At 45.8% G+C, this 16,009-nt stretch overlaps 1 protein-coding gene across 1 annotated transcript; it reads left to right on the top strand.

Moving 5' to 3' along the window:
* The first annotated feature begins 4,437 nt into the window (after positions 1-4,437).
* On the top strand, positions 4,438-8,001 carry LOC119295754 (pentatricopeptide repeat-containing protein At3g24000, mitochondrial-like). Its single transcript, XM_037574207.1, has one exon. The coding sequence runs from the start codon at positions 4,816-4,818 to the stop codon at positions 7,585-7,587; it is 2,772 nt and encodes a 923-aa protein (XP_037430104.1). The 5' UTR covers positions 4,438-4,815; the 3' UTR covers positions 7,588-8,001.
* The last annotated feature ends 8,008 nt before the right edge of the window (positions 8,002-16,009 follow it).

A 16,009-nucleotide genomic window follows, 5' to 3' on the forward strand; every position in this document is an offset into this window, starting at 1 on the left:
GCTTGAGGACAAGCAAAGGTTTAAGCTTGGTGGAGTTGATACGTCTCCAATGTATCTAATTTTCCAAACACTTTTGCCCTTGTTTTGGACTCTAACTTGCATGATTTGAATGGAACTAACCCGGTCTGGCGTTGTTTTCAGCAGAATTGCCATGGTGTTATTTTTGTGCAGAAATGAAAGTTCTCGGAATGACCTGAAACTTCACGGAGAATGTTTTTGGAATTAATAAAAAAATACTGGCGAAAGAATCAACACCAGGGGGCCCACACCCTGTCCACAAGGGTGGAGGGCGCGCCCACCCCCCTGGGGGCGCCCCCTGCCTCGTGGCCCCCCTGAGGATCCACCGACGTCAACTCCAACTCTATATATTCATGTTTGCGGAGAAAAAATCAGGGAAAAAGATTCATCGCATTTTACGATACGGAGCCGCCGCTAAGCCCTAATCTCTCTCGGGAAGGCTGATCTGGAGTCCATTCGGGGCTCCGAAGAGGGCAATCCGTCGCCATCGTCATCATCAACCTTCCTCCATCACCAATTTCATGATGCTCACCGCCATGCGTGAGTAATTCCATCGTAGGTTTGCTGGACAGTGATCGGTTTGATGAGATTTACCATGTAATCGAGTTAGTTTTGTTAGGGTTTGATCCCTAGTATCCATTATGTTCTAAGATTGATGTTGCTATGACTTTGCTATGCTTAATGCTTGTCACTAGGGCCCGAGTGCCATGATTTCAGATCTGAACCTATTATGTTTTCATGAATTTATGTGAGCTCTTGATCCTATCTTGCAAGTCAATAGTCACCTACTATGTGTTATGATCCGGTAACCCCGAGGTGGCAATAATCGGGACCACTCCCGGTGATGACCGTAGTTTGAGGAGTTCATGTATTCACTAAGTGTTAATGCTTTGGTCCGCTACTCTATTAAAAGGAGGCCTTAATATCCCTTAGTTTCCAATAGGCCCCCACTGCCATGGGAGGGTAGGACAAAAGATGTCATGCAAGTTCTTTTCCATAAGCACGTATGACTATATTCATAATGCATGCCTACATTACATTGATGAACTAGAGCTAGTTCTGTGTCACCCTATGTTATAACTGTTGCATGAGGAATCGCATCTGACATAATTATCCATCATTGATCCATTGCATATGAGCTTTTCACATATTGATCTTTGCTTAGTTACTTTTCCATTGCCACTTTTACGATTACTACAAAACTGCTACTGTTACTTTTGCCACCATCACCGTTACTTCCATACTACTTTGCTACTAAATACTTTGCTGCAGATATTAAGTCTTCCAGGTGTGGTTGAATTGACAACTCAGCTGCTAATACTTGAGGATATTCTTTGGCTCTCCTTATGTCGAATCAATAAATTTGGGTTGAATACTCTATCCTCTAAAACTGTTGCAATCCCCTATACTTGTGGGTTATCATAGGGTACGAAACCACCTCAAGTTATTTTTTCCGATCAATCCATTTGGCTATTCCTATAAGTGTCACAAACAGCCCTAGAGTTCGTAGTAAAATAACACCTTAAGACACAAATCAACCAAAACCCTAATGTCACCTAGATACTCCAATGTCACCTCAAGTATCCACGGGTATGATTATACGATATGCATCACACAATCTCAGACTCATCTATTCAACCAACACAAAAAACTTCAAAGAATGCCCCAAAGTTTCTACCGGAGAGTCAGGACGAAAACGTGTGCCAACCCCTATGCATAAGTTCACAAGGTCACAGAACTCGCAAGTTGATCACCAAAACATACATCAAGTGGATCACGTGAATTTCCCATTGTCACCACAGATATGCACATGCAAGACATACATCAAGCGTTCACAAATCCTTAAAGACTCAATCCGATAAGATAACTTCAAAGGGAAAACTCAATCCATTACAAGAGAGTAGAGAGGGAGAAATATCATAAGATCCAACTATGATAGCAAAGCTTGCGGTACATCAAAATCGTGCCAAATCAAGAACACGAGAGAGAGAGAGAGAGAGAGAGAGAGAGAGAGAGAGAGAGATCAAACACATAGCTACTGGTACATACCCTCAACCCCGAGGGTGAACTACTCCCTCCTCGTCATGGAGAGCGTTGGGATGATGAAGATGGCCACCGGTGAGGGATCGCCCCTCCGGCAGGGTGCCGGAACAGGGTCGTGATTGGTTTTTGGTGGCTACAGAGGCTTGCGGCGGCGGAACTCCCGATCTAGGTTTCTTTTCGGAGGTTTCTGTATTTATAAGAATTTTTGGCGTCGGTCTCACGTCAGGGGGGGTCTCCGAGTCATCCACGAGGCAGGGGCGCACGCGCAGGGGGGGTAGGGCGCGCCCTCCACCCTCCTTGCTGGCTCGGGACTCTTCTAGCCCAACTCTTTTACTCCGGGGGCTTCTTTTGGTCCATAAAAATATCAAAAATTGGCACGTCAATTGGACTCCGTTTGGTATTCCTTTTCTGTAAAACTCAAAAACAAGGAAAAAACAGAAACTGGCACTGGGCTCTAGGTTAATAGGTTAGTCCCAAAAATCATATAAAATAGTATATAAATGCATATAAAACATCCTAGATGGATAATATAATAGCATGGAACAAAAAAAATTATAGATACATTGGAGACGTATCAACGAGTTCTCCCCAACGGTCATTTTTCCCTCGAGCCTTCGTAGCCGACCATGAAATGTAGTTTCATAGTATATATATTTGGTATTGTAGATGGTGATATTTTTTAATATAAATTTGGTCGAACTTTATAAAATTTGACTTGAGACAAATATAATACGCAGAGTAAAAAGGACCAGAAGGAAAACATGATGCATCTTTGATGAAATTCCGAAGCTGCCTCCAAAGTCCGAGACAAAGCGGAGAGAAGAGCACACACAGAAAAAGAAGAGATGTCTAAAAACTTGCAGGGAGAAAGAAAGCAGCGTTGTCGGCGAAGAAATCCACTTCCGCCACCGAGACGGGGTTCCTCCGCCATCCTCGCTCCCCCTCCGCCGGGCTGCATCGGAGAGGCTGGGCTACGGGGAGAGGTCCTATGTGTCGCATTTTGCGGCAAATTGCCGCCATATCGCACAGGGAGCGCTACCGAGTGGGCTGACCCATTAGCAGCACAACAGCGAGCGAACAAACTCGATGTAGCTCAAAAACTTAGTGCCCCCATGGGGGATCGAATCGAATGCCTCTCTCTAGCCACTCGAGCTGATGACACATTGATGGTTATTGTATACCGCGGAGTACTAAATACACTATGGGGAGGGGTAGATCAAACATGTACTATAGCGACCGGACCGTACTGTAACGACACGAACAAGGCAATGCAGAGTTTTTTAGAAGCTCCAAATCTTTCTTTTAAAAACGTGAACATTTTTTAAAAACACAAATAAAATTTCGAATTTCAAACATTTTTCAAAAAGACAAAAAAAATTAGAAACCACAAAAGTATTTTGAATTTGTGAACATTTTTTTTGAAAAAAGGAACAATTTTTAAATTCTGAACAAATTTTGAAAGCCTAAACATTATTTGAAACTCCCCGAACAATTTTTGAATTTGTGAACAAATTTTGAAAACAAGAACATTTTTTGAAATTGCAAACAAAATTTTGAAACCACAATCATTTTTTGAAATTGTAAACATTTTTAGAATTTGTGAACAAATTTCAAAATGAGAACATTTTTCGAAATTCTGAATGATATTTTTTAAATTTTCAAAAAAGTTCGAAAAGCAAAATAAAATTGAAAAATAAAAAGAGAAAAATGAAAAAGAAAACAAAAAAAATGTTCAGAAATTCATGAAGGTTATTTTCAGAATATTTAGAAAATAAGCGAATAATTTTTGACATTTCTGAAGAAAATTTGAAAACAGGAACATTTTCAAAAAATAAGGAACATTTTTTGAAATTCCCAAACAATTTTAAAATGCGAACATTTTCTGAATGTAGGAACAAAATTTGAAAACAGGAACATTTTCCAAAACTTGAACTATTTTTAGAATCTTGAATATTTCTGGAAAAAGAAAAATTAAATTGAAGAAGAAGAAAACAGAAAAAAAAACCTGACCACAAAGAAATAGAAAAAAAGAACAGAAAATAAAAAACTGTAGAAAAGAAAAAACCGGTGCAGGAAACCTTCTGGAATGTTTCCAAAACCGGATGGGGTAGTGCCAACGCGATCTGGCCGGCCCAGTCGTGTCGGTCGGCCGCTCGCCTGTGTGTTGCCCCGGCAACTTGCCGCAACGAGCGGCAAATAGGAAATTCCGGCTATGGGGGCGAAGGGAAGCCCGTGGTCACGACAGTGGGCTTGGGCCTCCAAATTCGTATCCAGCTTCCTACATTTTCGTCGACAGGCCGAGAAGCGAAACCGCGAAAAATCCGTTTCCTTTCTCTTCGCCCTCTCTTACTCTTCTTTGGTGGAGACCAGGACCGAAACACGAAGCCGCCCGCCATTTTCCTAGCCGCCAAACTGGCGAGGCAGTCCTCCCGCGACTGCTTCAACCGAGCAGCGCCGCGCCTCGCCGCCGCCACCTGCCCCTCCCGTCGCCTCTCCTCCACCGCGCAATCATGCCCTGTCGACCCATCTCCGCCTCACCCCTTCAGCCTCCTCGCCGACCACCCGCACCCCGCGGTAGCCCAGTTCCCGAGCACCGGCTTCTCCCACCTCGCCGACAGCCCGCGCCTCGCACGCGCCATCCACGCGACCGTCCTCCGCCGCGCGCTGCCGCTCAGCGCCTTCCACAGCAACACCCTATTCGCCTTCTACTTTCGTCACCGCTCACCAGATGCTGCGCTCCACCTGTTCGACGCAATGCCGGACCGCTCCCCGTCCTCCTGGTACACCGCCATCTCCGGCTGCGTCCGCTGTGGCCACGAATCCACTGCGTTCGACCTGCTGTGTGGCATGCGTGAACGTGCAGTTCCGCTCAGTGGCTTTGCTCTCGCCAGTCTCATCACCGCGTGCGAGCGCCGGGACAAGGAGGAGGGCCGCACGTGTGGAGCCGCCATACACGCGCTGACCCACAAAGCCGGACTCATGGTGAACGTGTACATCGGGACAGCGCTCCTTCACCTGTATGGCTCCCGGAAGGATGTGTTGGACGCACATAAGTTGTTCCGGGAGATGCCTGAGCGGAATGTTGTGTCGTGGACGGCACTGATGGTGGCCTTGTCGTCAAATGGGTACTTGGAAGAGGCATTGAGAGCTTATTGCCGGATGAGAATGGAAGGTGTTGCGTGCAATGCAAATGCGTTTGCGACGGTGGTCAGCTTGTGTGGGTCGCTCGAGAGTGAGATGGCTGGGCTTCAGGTATTTTCCCAGGTCTTAGTTTCTGGCCTACAAAGGCAGGTCTCCGTGGCAAATTCACTGATTACAATGCTTGGTAACATCGGAAGGGTGAAAGATGCTGAGAAGCTCTTTTATCGAATGGAGGAACGTGACACTATATCATGGAACGCTATGGTATCAATGTACTCACATGAAGGACTCTGCAGTAAATGCTTTATGGTATTTTCGGATATGCGTCGTGGTGGATTGTTAAGGCACGATGCAACTACTATGTGCAGCCTGATATGCGCCTGTGCCTCGCCAGATTATGTCAACACTGGAAGTGGAATTCATTCCCTGTGTCTCAGGGGTGGTCTGCACTCTTATATTCCCGTGATTAATGCCCTTGTTAATATGTATTCCGCTGCTGGGAAGTTGGTTGATGCTGAGTTTCTGTTCTGGAGCATGGGCAGAAGGGATCTAATATCATGGAACACTATGATTTCATCATATGTCCAAAGCGGTAATAACATGGATGCATTGAAGACACTAGGTCAGTTACTTCAGACTAATGAAGCTCCAGATCGCATGACATTTTCCAGCGCTTTAGGAGCATGTTCAAGTCCAGGAGCTTTGATGGATGGCAGAATGGTTCATGCCATGATATTACAGTTAAGTCTTCACCGCAATCTACTGGTTGGTAATTCTCTCCTCACGATGTATGGTAAATGCAGTTCTATCCAAGATGTCGAGAGAGTATTTCAGTTGATGTCCACTCACGATGTTGTTAGTTGCAATGTACTTATTGGGAGCTACTCAGCGCTTGAGGATTGTACCAAGGTAATGCAGGTATTTACTTGGATGAGAGGTGCAGGATTAAAGCCAAATTACATAACATTAGTGAATATCCAGGGTTCTTTCAAATCTTCAAATGAGTTACGCAATTATGGATTGCCCCTGCACGCATACACAATCCATACTGGATTCGTAGCTGATGACTACGTTAGTAACTCTCTGATCACAATGTATGCTAACTGTGGCGACTTAGATTCAAGCACTAAAGTCTTCCGCACAATCATCAAGAAAAGTGTTGTTTCCTGGAATGCTATGATCGCCGCGAATGTTCAGCATGGCCACGGAGAGGAAGGCTTAAAGCTTTTCATGGATATGTGGCATGCTGGAAATAATCTTGATCATGTTTGTCTAGCTGAATGTTTGTCATCCAGTGCAAGCCTGGCATCACTAGAAGAAGGCATGCAACTACATGGTCTTGGTGTGAAGTGTGGGCTGGATAATGACAGTCATGTGGTTAATGCTGCAATGGATATGTACGGGAAATGTGGAAAAATGGATGAAATGTTGAAAATGCTCCCTGATCCTGCCGTTCGACCCCAACAATGCTGGAATACATTGATATCAGGTTATGCAAGATATGGATATTTCAAGGAAGCTGAGGACACATTTAAGCATATGGTGTCGATGGGGCGAAAGCCAGATTACGTAACATTTGTCACTCTTCTCTCAGCTTGTAGTCATGCTGGTCTAGTGGACAAGGGTATTGATTACTATAACTCTATGTCTTCTGTATTTGGTGTTTCCCCTGGAATAAAGCATTGTGTTTGCATTGTGGATGTCCTTGGACGTTTAGGGCGATTTACAGAAGCAGAGAAGTTCATTGAAGACATGCCAGTCTTAACAAATGATCTAATTTGGCGTAGCCTGTTGTCCTCTAGTAGAACTCACAAAAATCTGGATACTGGGAGGAAAGCCGCCAAGAAACTCCTTGAGCTGGATCCTTTTGACGACTCAGCTTATGTTCTTCTGTCAAACTTATATGCGACAAGTGCAAGATGGTCCGATGTTGATAGACTAAGAAGTCACATGAAAAGCATCAATTTAAATAAAAGGCCTGCTTGCAGTTGGCTTAAGCAGAAGAAAGAAGTAAGCATCTTTGGTATTGGTGACCGGAGTCATAATGACACAGAAAAGATCTACGCGAAGCTAGATGAAATCTTTCTGAAGCTCAGGGAGGTAGGTTATGTTGCTGATACCTCATCGGCACTGCATGATACAGATGAGGAACAAAAAGAGCAGAACCTTTGGAATCACAGCGAGAAGCTTGCATTGGCATATGGCCTTATCACTGTTCCGGAAGGATGTACAGTAAGGATATTCAAGAATCTTAGGGTCTGTGCGGATTGCCATTTGATATTTAAGCTTGTCAGCATGGTTTTTGACAGGGAAATTGTCCTGAGAGATCCTTATAGGTTCCACCATTTCAAAGGCGGATCATGCTCCTGTTCAGATTTTTGGTGACATTAGTTGTGCACAAAAGACAGTTGATGCGATGTGTAGGACTGGTAACTGTACAGAGAGAATTTGTTGCCTGGCTGGAGCAAAAGAAGAAAAAAAGGTTTTGTGCTCAGAATTATCGATCTCAGTATTGCTAATTAATGCTATTGCTGTGGTACTGGCCTATTCCAATCATGGTTCTTGAAGCAATATAACAACGGCATATAAATCGAAAGAAGCATAGCTCTTGAAAAATTATATATTTGGAGCCAACACAGGTAAAGTTTTTAAGGTTACTATTTATCACTTTGATGATTCGCGAAGAAACCACACCAGGAATCTGCCTGTGTTCTTTCCGGAACATATTATCTGGAACCAGCGAGCAGCAGACGATTCATGACCTAATGTTTTGTTAGTGCATACACTGAACAATGAATATGAACGCCGCATCATGTCAGTTCAAGGTTTTCGAGTCGATGAGTCGACGAGTCGCTCAGGGGGGGCGACTCTAGACTAGTCGTGACTAGTCTAGACTCATGGTCGACGAGTCGACATGCGATGAGTCGACGTGAGTTAAGCAGTAGGGAGCAGACCAGCAGCAGACCAGCAGCAGCCAGCGGCAACCAAGGGAGGAGTCGCAGCAACCAACCAAGACAAGGCCATCAGGAGATGGGAGGAGCAGCCCAACAACAGCGGCAACCAAGGGATGAGCAGCAGGCAGCAGCAACCAGGGGAGAAGGGGACGAGCAGCAAGCCAGGCGGCGGCTGCTGCAGAAGAGGGCTGGGTCGGGGGAGGGGGGCTGGAACTGTTCGATCTAGGTTTCCAGACGCTCCAATCTTCCTTCAATACTGGCCCACACGACAATATTGGCCCAGTAAGGCCCAATGAAACCCTAGCCTGCCTAGCTCAATCTGGACCATCCATATTCTCTAATCTTCACCGTCCATCCACTCTCGTCTTAACTCTCTCTCTCACCTGCTCCCCTTCCAGCCCCCAGGCACGAATCGACAGCCGCAATGGCCTTGCTGCAGCTCCTCCTCCATGGCTTCTCTGCCTCCACCCCTTCCTCTCCGCCTCCCCCATCCTTCCCTGGAGCCACCCCTCCTTCCCTGCTCCATTTTCTCTGCCCAACTTCTCTTTCATGACAGATTGAACGAGTCGTTCGCCTCAAAAACTGCGACTAGTCGAGACTAGTCGGGACTAGTCGATCGAGTCGATCGACTCATCCAATGATTCGAGTCGACAGGTTGAGTCGACCTTCATGTAACGACTTGTCGACTAGTCGCGACTAGTCATTCAACTCGAAAACAGTGTCAGTTACAGTTCCTCCTTTTGGTCCTTAGTGTTGAAAGTATGGGCCCTTGATTTAATTATATGTACTATCGCCCTTTGTACTACCGCAAAAAACAAAAAAAAAACAGTTATAGGTAATAGGAGTAGATGACTGGCCGGTGCATTGATTCCGGCCGGCAGATGAAGCATGATCGCCGCCTCCCGCCTTGATTGTACCTGATCAGACGCACTCACGCGCCGCACAAAGAAGGCCCCTCGCTCTCGGTGATTAACTCCGCAGTAGTGTGTATTAAGGGCAGCGGTGGCCCGAGTACAGTATGCCTTTTCGCGTCGCCATGAATGGCTAACCGCCGCCTGTTGCTTCCACGGCCAGCAACCTACTCATCAGTCACCAACCGTTTCTTTTTACTCCGCATATAAGATTTGATTAAAGTCAAACTACACAAAATTTAACCAAATTTATATAAAAAAGTATGAACATCTACAATACTAAAACTATATAGTATGAAAATACGTGTCATGGTGCATCTGATAATATTGATTTCATATTGTAAATATTTATATTTTTTAATATAAAGTTAGTCAAACTCTGCAAAGCTTGACTTTGACCAAACCTTATATGCGGACTAAAAAGAAACATAGGGAGTACTAGTATCATGCATATGATACTAGTGCATGATATGATCGCTGCTAAGAGCATCTCAAGCCGCGCCCCCAACAGGCCCTCCCCAGGCGTTTCTGCCGCGCCGACGTCCAAAAATCGGCCCAGTCGCGTCCCCAGTGGCCCGTTTTTCACCGGCTTGGGCCGAAATTGACGCCGGCGGACCCAGGCCGAACCTGGCGCGCTGGGGGCGCCCGAGGGCGTCGGCACAAGCGAAAAGGGGCGTGGGGCCGGTCTGTCGGCGAGTCGAGAGCCTCTTCCCGCCGTTTCTTCCCGCCCTCGCTCCCACTTCCCTCTCATTCTTTCCTTTCCTCCCGCCAATCTCCCTCTCGCTCGCCTCCCCGCGACCGTCATGTCGCCGAAGAAGTACTTGATCCCCCGCGCCGCGACGAATGCGACCGCCGATGTCACGCAGCCGAAGTAGAGGAAGTCGAGTGCGCCGCCGTCCAAGCCACCGGGCATGTCAAATGCCAACTGGAGGGTGGAAGTTCAGCGACGGGAGGCTGTCACCGCCGACCAGCAGAACAGGGCCATCGCCAAGAAGGCCCGGGACAACGCGGCGCGTGCGGCTGCGGCGGATCAAGCCGAGGCCGAGGCGGCTCGCGCGGGGATGATGAACCCACCCGGCGGCCACGCCCAGTACGCGGCCTGGAGTCAGCAAAGCGTCGGCTCTCTGGCCGCCTTCTCGTCGTCGCCGCAACCGCGGGGATGCACACCATCGCCGGGCTACGCCGATGGGGACGCGCACGGTGGGTTTGACCCCAACGTCACCTTCCTCCATGGACACCTGGCCCAGCGCATGTTGGAAATATGCCCTAGAGGCAATAATAAATTAGTTATTATTATTATATTTACTTGTTCATGATAATCGTTTATTATCCATGCTATAATTGTATTGATAGGAAACTCAGATACATGTGTGGATACATAGACAACACCATGTCCCTAGTAAGCCTCTAGTTGACTAGCTCGTTGATCAATAGATGGTTACGGTTTCCTGACCATGGACATTGGATGTCGTTGATAATGGGATCACATCATTAGGAGAATGATGTGATGGACAAGACCCAATCCTAAGCCTAGCACAGAGATCGTGTAGTTCGTATGCTAAAGCTTTTCTAATGTCAAGTGTCTTTTCCTTAGACCATGACATTGTGCAACTCCCGGATACCGTAGGAATGCTTTGGGTGTACCAAACGTCACAACGTAACTGGTGGCTATAAAGGTGCACTACAGGTATCTCCAAAAGTGTCTGTTGGGTTGCCACGAATCGAGACTGGGATTTGTCACTCCGTGTAAACGGAGAGGTATCTCTGGGCCCACTCGGTAGGACATCATCATAATGTGCACAATGTGATCAAAGAGTTGATCGCGGGATGATGTGTTACGGAACGAGTAAAGAGACTTGCCGGTAACGAGATTGAACAAGGTATCGGTATACCGACGATTGAATCTCGGGCAAGTACAATACCGTTAGACAAAGGGAATTGTATACGGGATCGATTGAGTCCTTGACATCGTGGTTCATCCGATGAGATCATCGTGGAACATGTCGGAGCCAACATGGGTATCCAGATCCCGCTGTTGGTTATTGACCGGAGAACGTCTCGGTCATGTCTGCATGGTTCCCGAACCCGTAGGGTCTACACACTTAAGGTTCGATGACGCTAGGGTTATAAAGGAAGTTTGTATGTGGTTACCGAATGTTGTTTGGAGTCCCGGATGAGATCCCAGACGTCACGAGGAGTTCCGGAATGGTCCGGAGGTAAAGATTTATATATGGAAAGTTGTTGTTTGGGTTCCGGGAAAAGTTCGGGTTTTTCCGGTATTGTACCGGGAAGCTTCCAGAAGGTTCCGAAGGATTCTGGAGGGGTCCGGAGGTCCGGAAATTGTTCCACCACGTCCAATACAGCAGCATGGGCTGTAGGGGGTGCCCTAGCCTTAATGGGCCAGGAGCACCAGCCCCCCCAAGGCCCATGCGCATGGGAGAGGGGAAACCCTAAGGGGGAGGGCCTCCACTTGACTTGGGAGGCACTCCTCCCCCCTTGGCCGCCGCCCCCTCCTCAGATTGGATATGAGGGGGCCGGCCCCCTCTCCCTTGCCCCTATATATATGTGGGGGGTGGGAGGGCAGCCGCACCCAAGTTCTGGCGCAGCCCTTCCCCTCTCCCAAGTTCTCCTCCTCTCCCGCGGTGCTTGGCGAAGCCCTGCAGGATTGCCACGCTCCTCCACCACCACCACGCCGTTGTGCTGCTGCTGGACGGAGTCTTCCTCAACCTCTCCCTCTCTCCTTGCTGGATCAAGGCATGGGAGACGTCACCGGGCTGTACGTGTGTTGAATGCGGAGGTGCCGTCCGTTCGGCACTAGGATCTCCGGTGATTTGGATCACGACGAGTACGACTCCTTCAACCCCGTTCTCTTGAAAGCTTCCGCTTAGCGATCTACAAGGGTATGTAGATGCACTCTCCTTCCCCTCGTTGTTGGTTTCTCCATAGATAGATCTTGGTGACACGTAGGAAAATTTTGAATTTCTGCTACGTTCCCCAACAGTGGCATCATGAGCTAGGTCTATTGCATAGATTCTTTGCACGAGTAGAACACAAAGTAGTTGTGGGCGTTGATTTTGTTCAATATGCTTACTATTACTAGTCCAATCTTGTTTCGACGGTATTGTGGGATGAAGCGGCCCGGACCGACCTTACATGTACACTTACGTGAGACAGGTTCCACCGACTGACATGCACTTGTTGCATAAGGTGGCTAGCGGGTGCCAGTCTCTCCCACTTTAGTCGGATCGGATTCGATGAAAATGGTCCTTATGAAGGGTAAATAGCAATTGACATATCATGTTGTGGTTTTTGCGTAGGTAAGAAACGTTCTTGCTAGAAACCCATAGCAGCCACGTAAAACATGCAAACAACAATTAGAGGACGTCTAACTTGTTTTTGCAGGATATGCTATGTGATGTGATATGGCCAAAAGAATGTGATGAATGATATATGTGATGTATGAGATTGATCATGTTATTGTAATAGGAATCACGACTTGCATGTCGATGAGTATGACAACCGGCAGGAGCCATAGGAGTTGTCTTAATTTATTGTATGACCTGCGTGTCATTAAACAACGCCATGTAATTACTTTACTTTATTGCTAACCGGTAGCCATAGTAGTATAAGTAATAGTTGGCGAGACAACTTCATGAAGACACGATGATGGAGATCATGGTGTCATGCCGGTGACGATGATGACCATGGAGCTCCGAAGATGGAGATCAAAAGGAGCAAAATGATATTGGCCATATCATGTCACTATTTGATTGCATGTGATGTTTATCATGTTTATACATCTTATTTGCTTAGAACACGGTAGTAAATAAGATGATCCCTCATTAAAATTTCAAGAAAGTGTCCCCCCTAACTGTGCACCGTTGCGAAAGTTCGTTGTTTTGAAGCACCACGTGATGATCGGGTGTGATAGATTCTTATGTTCACATACAATGGGTGTAAGCCAGATTTACACACGCGAAACACTTAGGTTAACTTGACGAGCCTAGCATGTACAGACATGGCCTCGGAACACAAGAGACCGAAAGGTCAAGCATGAGTCGTATGGAGGATACGATCAACATGAAGATGTTCACCGATGATGACTAGTCCGTCTCACGTGATGATCGTACACGGCCTAGTTGACTCGGATCATGTAATCACTTAGATGACTAGAGGGATGTCTATCTGAGTGGGAGTTCATTAGATGAACTTAATTATCCTGAACATAGTCAAAATCACTTTGCAAATTATGTCATAGCTCGCGCTTTAGTTCTACTGTTTTAGATATGTTCCTAGAGAAAATATAGTTGAAAGTTGACACTAGCGATTATGCAGACAGTAGAAAGCTTATGTCCTTAATGCACCGCTTAGTGTGCTGAACCCCAAATGTCGTCTATGGATGTTGCGAACATCGGACATACACGTTTTGATAACTACGTGATAGTTCAGTTAAAAGGTTTAGAGTTGAGGCACCAAAGACGTTTTCGAAACGTCACAGAACATATGAGATGTGTCGAGGGCTGAAATTGGGATTTCAGGCTTGTGCCCACGTCAAGAGGTATAAGACCTCCGACGATTTTCTTAGCCTGTAAACTAAGGGAGAAAAGCTCAATCTTGAGCTTGTGCTCAGATTGTCTGAGTACAACAATCACTTGAATCGAGTGGGAGTTGATCTTCCTGATGAGATAGTGATGTTTCTCCAAAGACATTGCCACCAAGCTACTAGAGCTTCGTGATGAACTATAACATAACAAGGATAGATATAATGATCCTTGATCTATTCGCAATGTTTGACACCACGGAAGTAGGAATCAAGAAGGAGCATCAATTGTTGATGGTTGGTGAAACCACTAGTTTCAAGAAGGGCAAGGGCAAGAAGGGATACTTCATGAAACAACAAATCAGCTGCTGCTCTAATGAAGAAACCCAAGGTTGAACCCAAACCCGAGACTAAGTGCTTCTGTAATAAGGGGAACAGCCACTGGAGCAGAATTACCCTAGATACTTGGTAGATGAGAAGGCTGGCAAGGTCGATAGAAGTATATTGGATATACATTAAGTTAATGTGTACTTTACTAGTACTCCTAGTAGCACCAGGGTATTAGATACCGGTTCGGTTACTAAGTGTTAGTAACTCGAAATAAAAGGCTACGGAATAAACGGAGACTAGCTAAAGGTGAGCTGACGATATGTGTTGGAAGTGTTTCCAAGTTTGATGTGATCAAACATCGCACGCTCCCTCTACCATCAAGATTAGTATTAAACCTGAATAATTGTCATTTGGTATTTGCGTTGAGCATAGACATGATTGGATTATGTCTATCGCAATACGGTTACTCATTTAAGGAGAATAATGGTTACTCTATTTATTTGAATAATACCTTCAATGGTCTTGCACCTAAAGGAATGGTTTATTGAATCTCGACCGTAGTGATACACATTTTCATGCCAGAATATATAAGATAGTAATGATAGTACCACTTACTTGTGGCACTGCCATGTAAGTCATATTGGTATAAAACGCATGAAGAAGCTCCATGTTGATGGATCTTTGGACTCAATCGTTTTTGAAAAGTTTGAGACATGCGAACCATGTCTATTGGTGTATACGCATGAAGAAACTCCATACAGATGGATCGTTTGGACTCACTTGATTTTGAATCACTTGAGATATGCAAATCATACCACATGGGCAAGATGACTGAAAAGCCTCGTTTTTCAGTAAGATGGAACAAGATAGCAACTTGTTGGAAGTAACACATTTTGATGTGTGCAGTCCAATGAGTGCTGAGGCATGCAGTGAATATTGTTATGTTCTTACTTCACAGATGATTCGAGTAGATGTTGAGTATATTTACTTGATGAAACACAAGTCTGAATTATTGAATGGTTCAAGTAATTTCAGAGTGAAGTTGAAGATCATTGTGACAAGAGGATAAAAGGTCTATGATATGATCATAGAGATGAGTATCTGAGTTACGAGCTTTGGCACGCAATTAAGACATTGTGGAAATTGTTTCACAATTAATACCGCCTGGAACACGATAATGTGATGGTGTGTCCGAACATCATATTTGCACCCTATTGGATATAGTGCGTACCATGATGTATCTTATCGAATTACCATTATCGTTCATGGGTTAGGCATTAGAGACAACCGCACTCACTTTAATAGGGCACCATGTAATTCCATTGAGACGACACCGTTTGAACTATGGTTTGGAGAAACCTGAGTTGTCGTTTCTTAAAAGTTTGGGGCTGCGACGCTTATGTGAAAAGGTTTCAGGTTGATAAGCTCGAACCCAAAGCGGATAAAATGCATCTTCATAGGACACCCAAAATAGTTGGGTATGCCTCCTAATTCAGATCCGAAAGCAATAGGGATTGTTTCTTGAATCGGGTCCTTTCTCGAGGAAAAGTTTGTCTCGAAAATTGAGTGGGAGGATGGTGGAGACTTGATGAGGTTAATGAACCATTACTTCAACCAGTGTGTAGCCGGGCACAGGAAGTTGTTCCTGTGGCACCTACACCAATTGAAGTAGAAGCTTATGATAGTGATCATGAAGTTTCAGATCAAGTCACTACCGTACCTCGTAGGGTGACAAGGATGCTACTACTTCAGAGTGGTACAGTAATCCTGTCTTGAAGGTCATGTTGCTAGACAACACTGAACCTACGAGCTATGGAGAAGCGATGGTGGGCCCAAATTCCGACAAATGGTTAGAAACCATGAAATCCGAGATAGGATCCATGTACCAGAACAAAGCATGGACTTTGGTGGACTTGCCCGATGATCGGCAAGCCATTGAGATAAATGGATCTTTAAGAAGAAGACGGACGTGGACGGTAATGTCACCGTCTATGAAGCTCGACTTGTGGCGAAGAGTTTTTCACAAGTTCAAGGAGTTGATTACGATGAGATTTGCTCATCGGTAGCGATGC

Source organism: Triticum dicoccoides, chromosome 4B, assembly GCF_002162155.2.
Source record: "Triticum dicoccoides isolate Atlit2015 ecotype Zavitan chromosome 4B, WEW_v2.0, whole genome shotgun sequence".
NCBI classification, from domain to species: Eukaryota; Viridiplantae; Streptophyta; class Magnoliopsida; order Poales; family Poaceae; genus Triticum; species Triticum dicoccoides.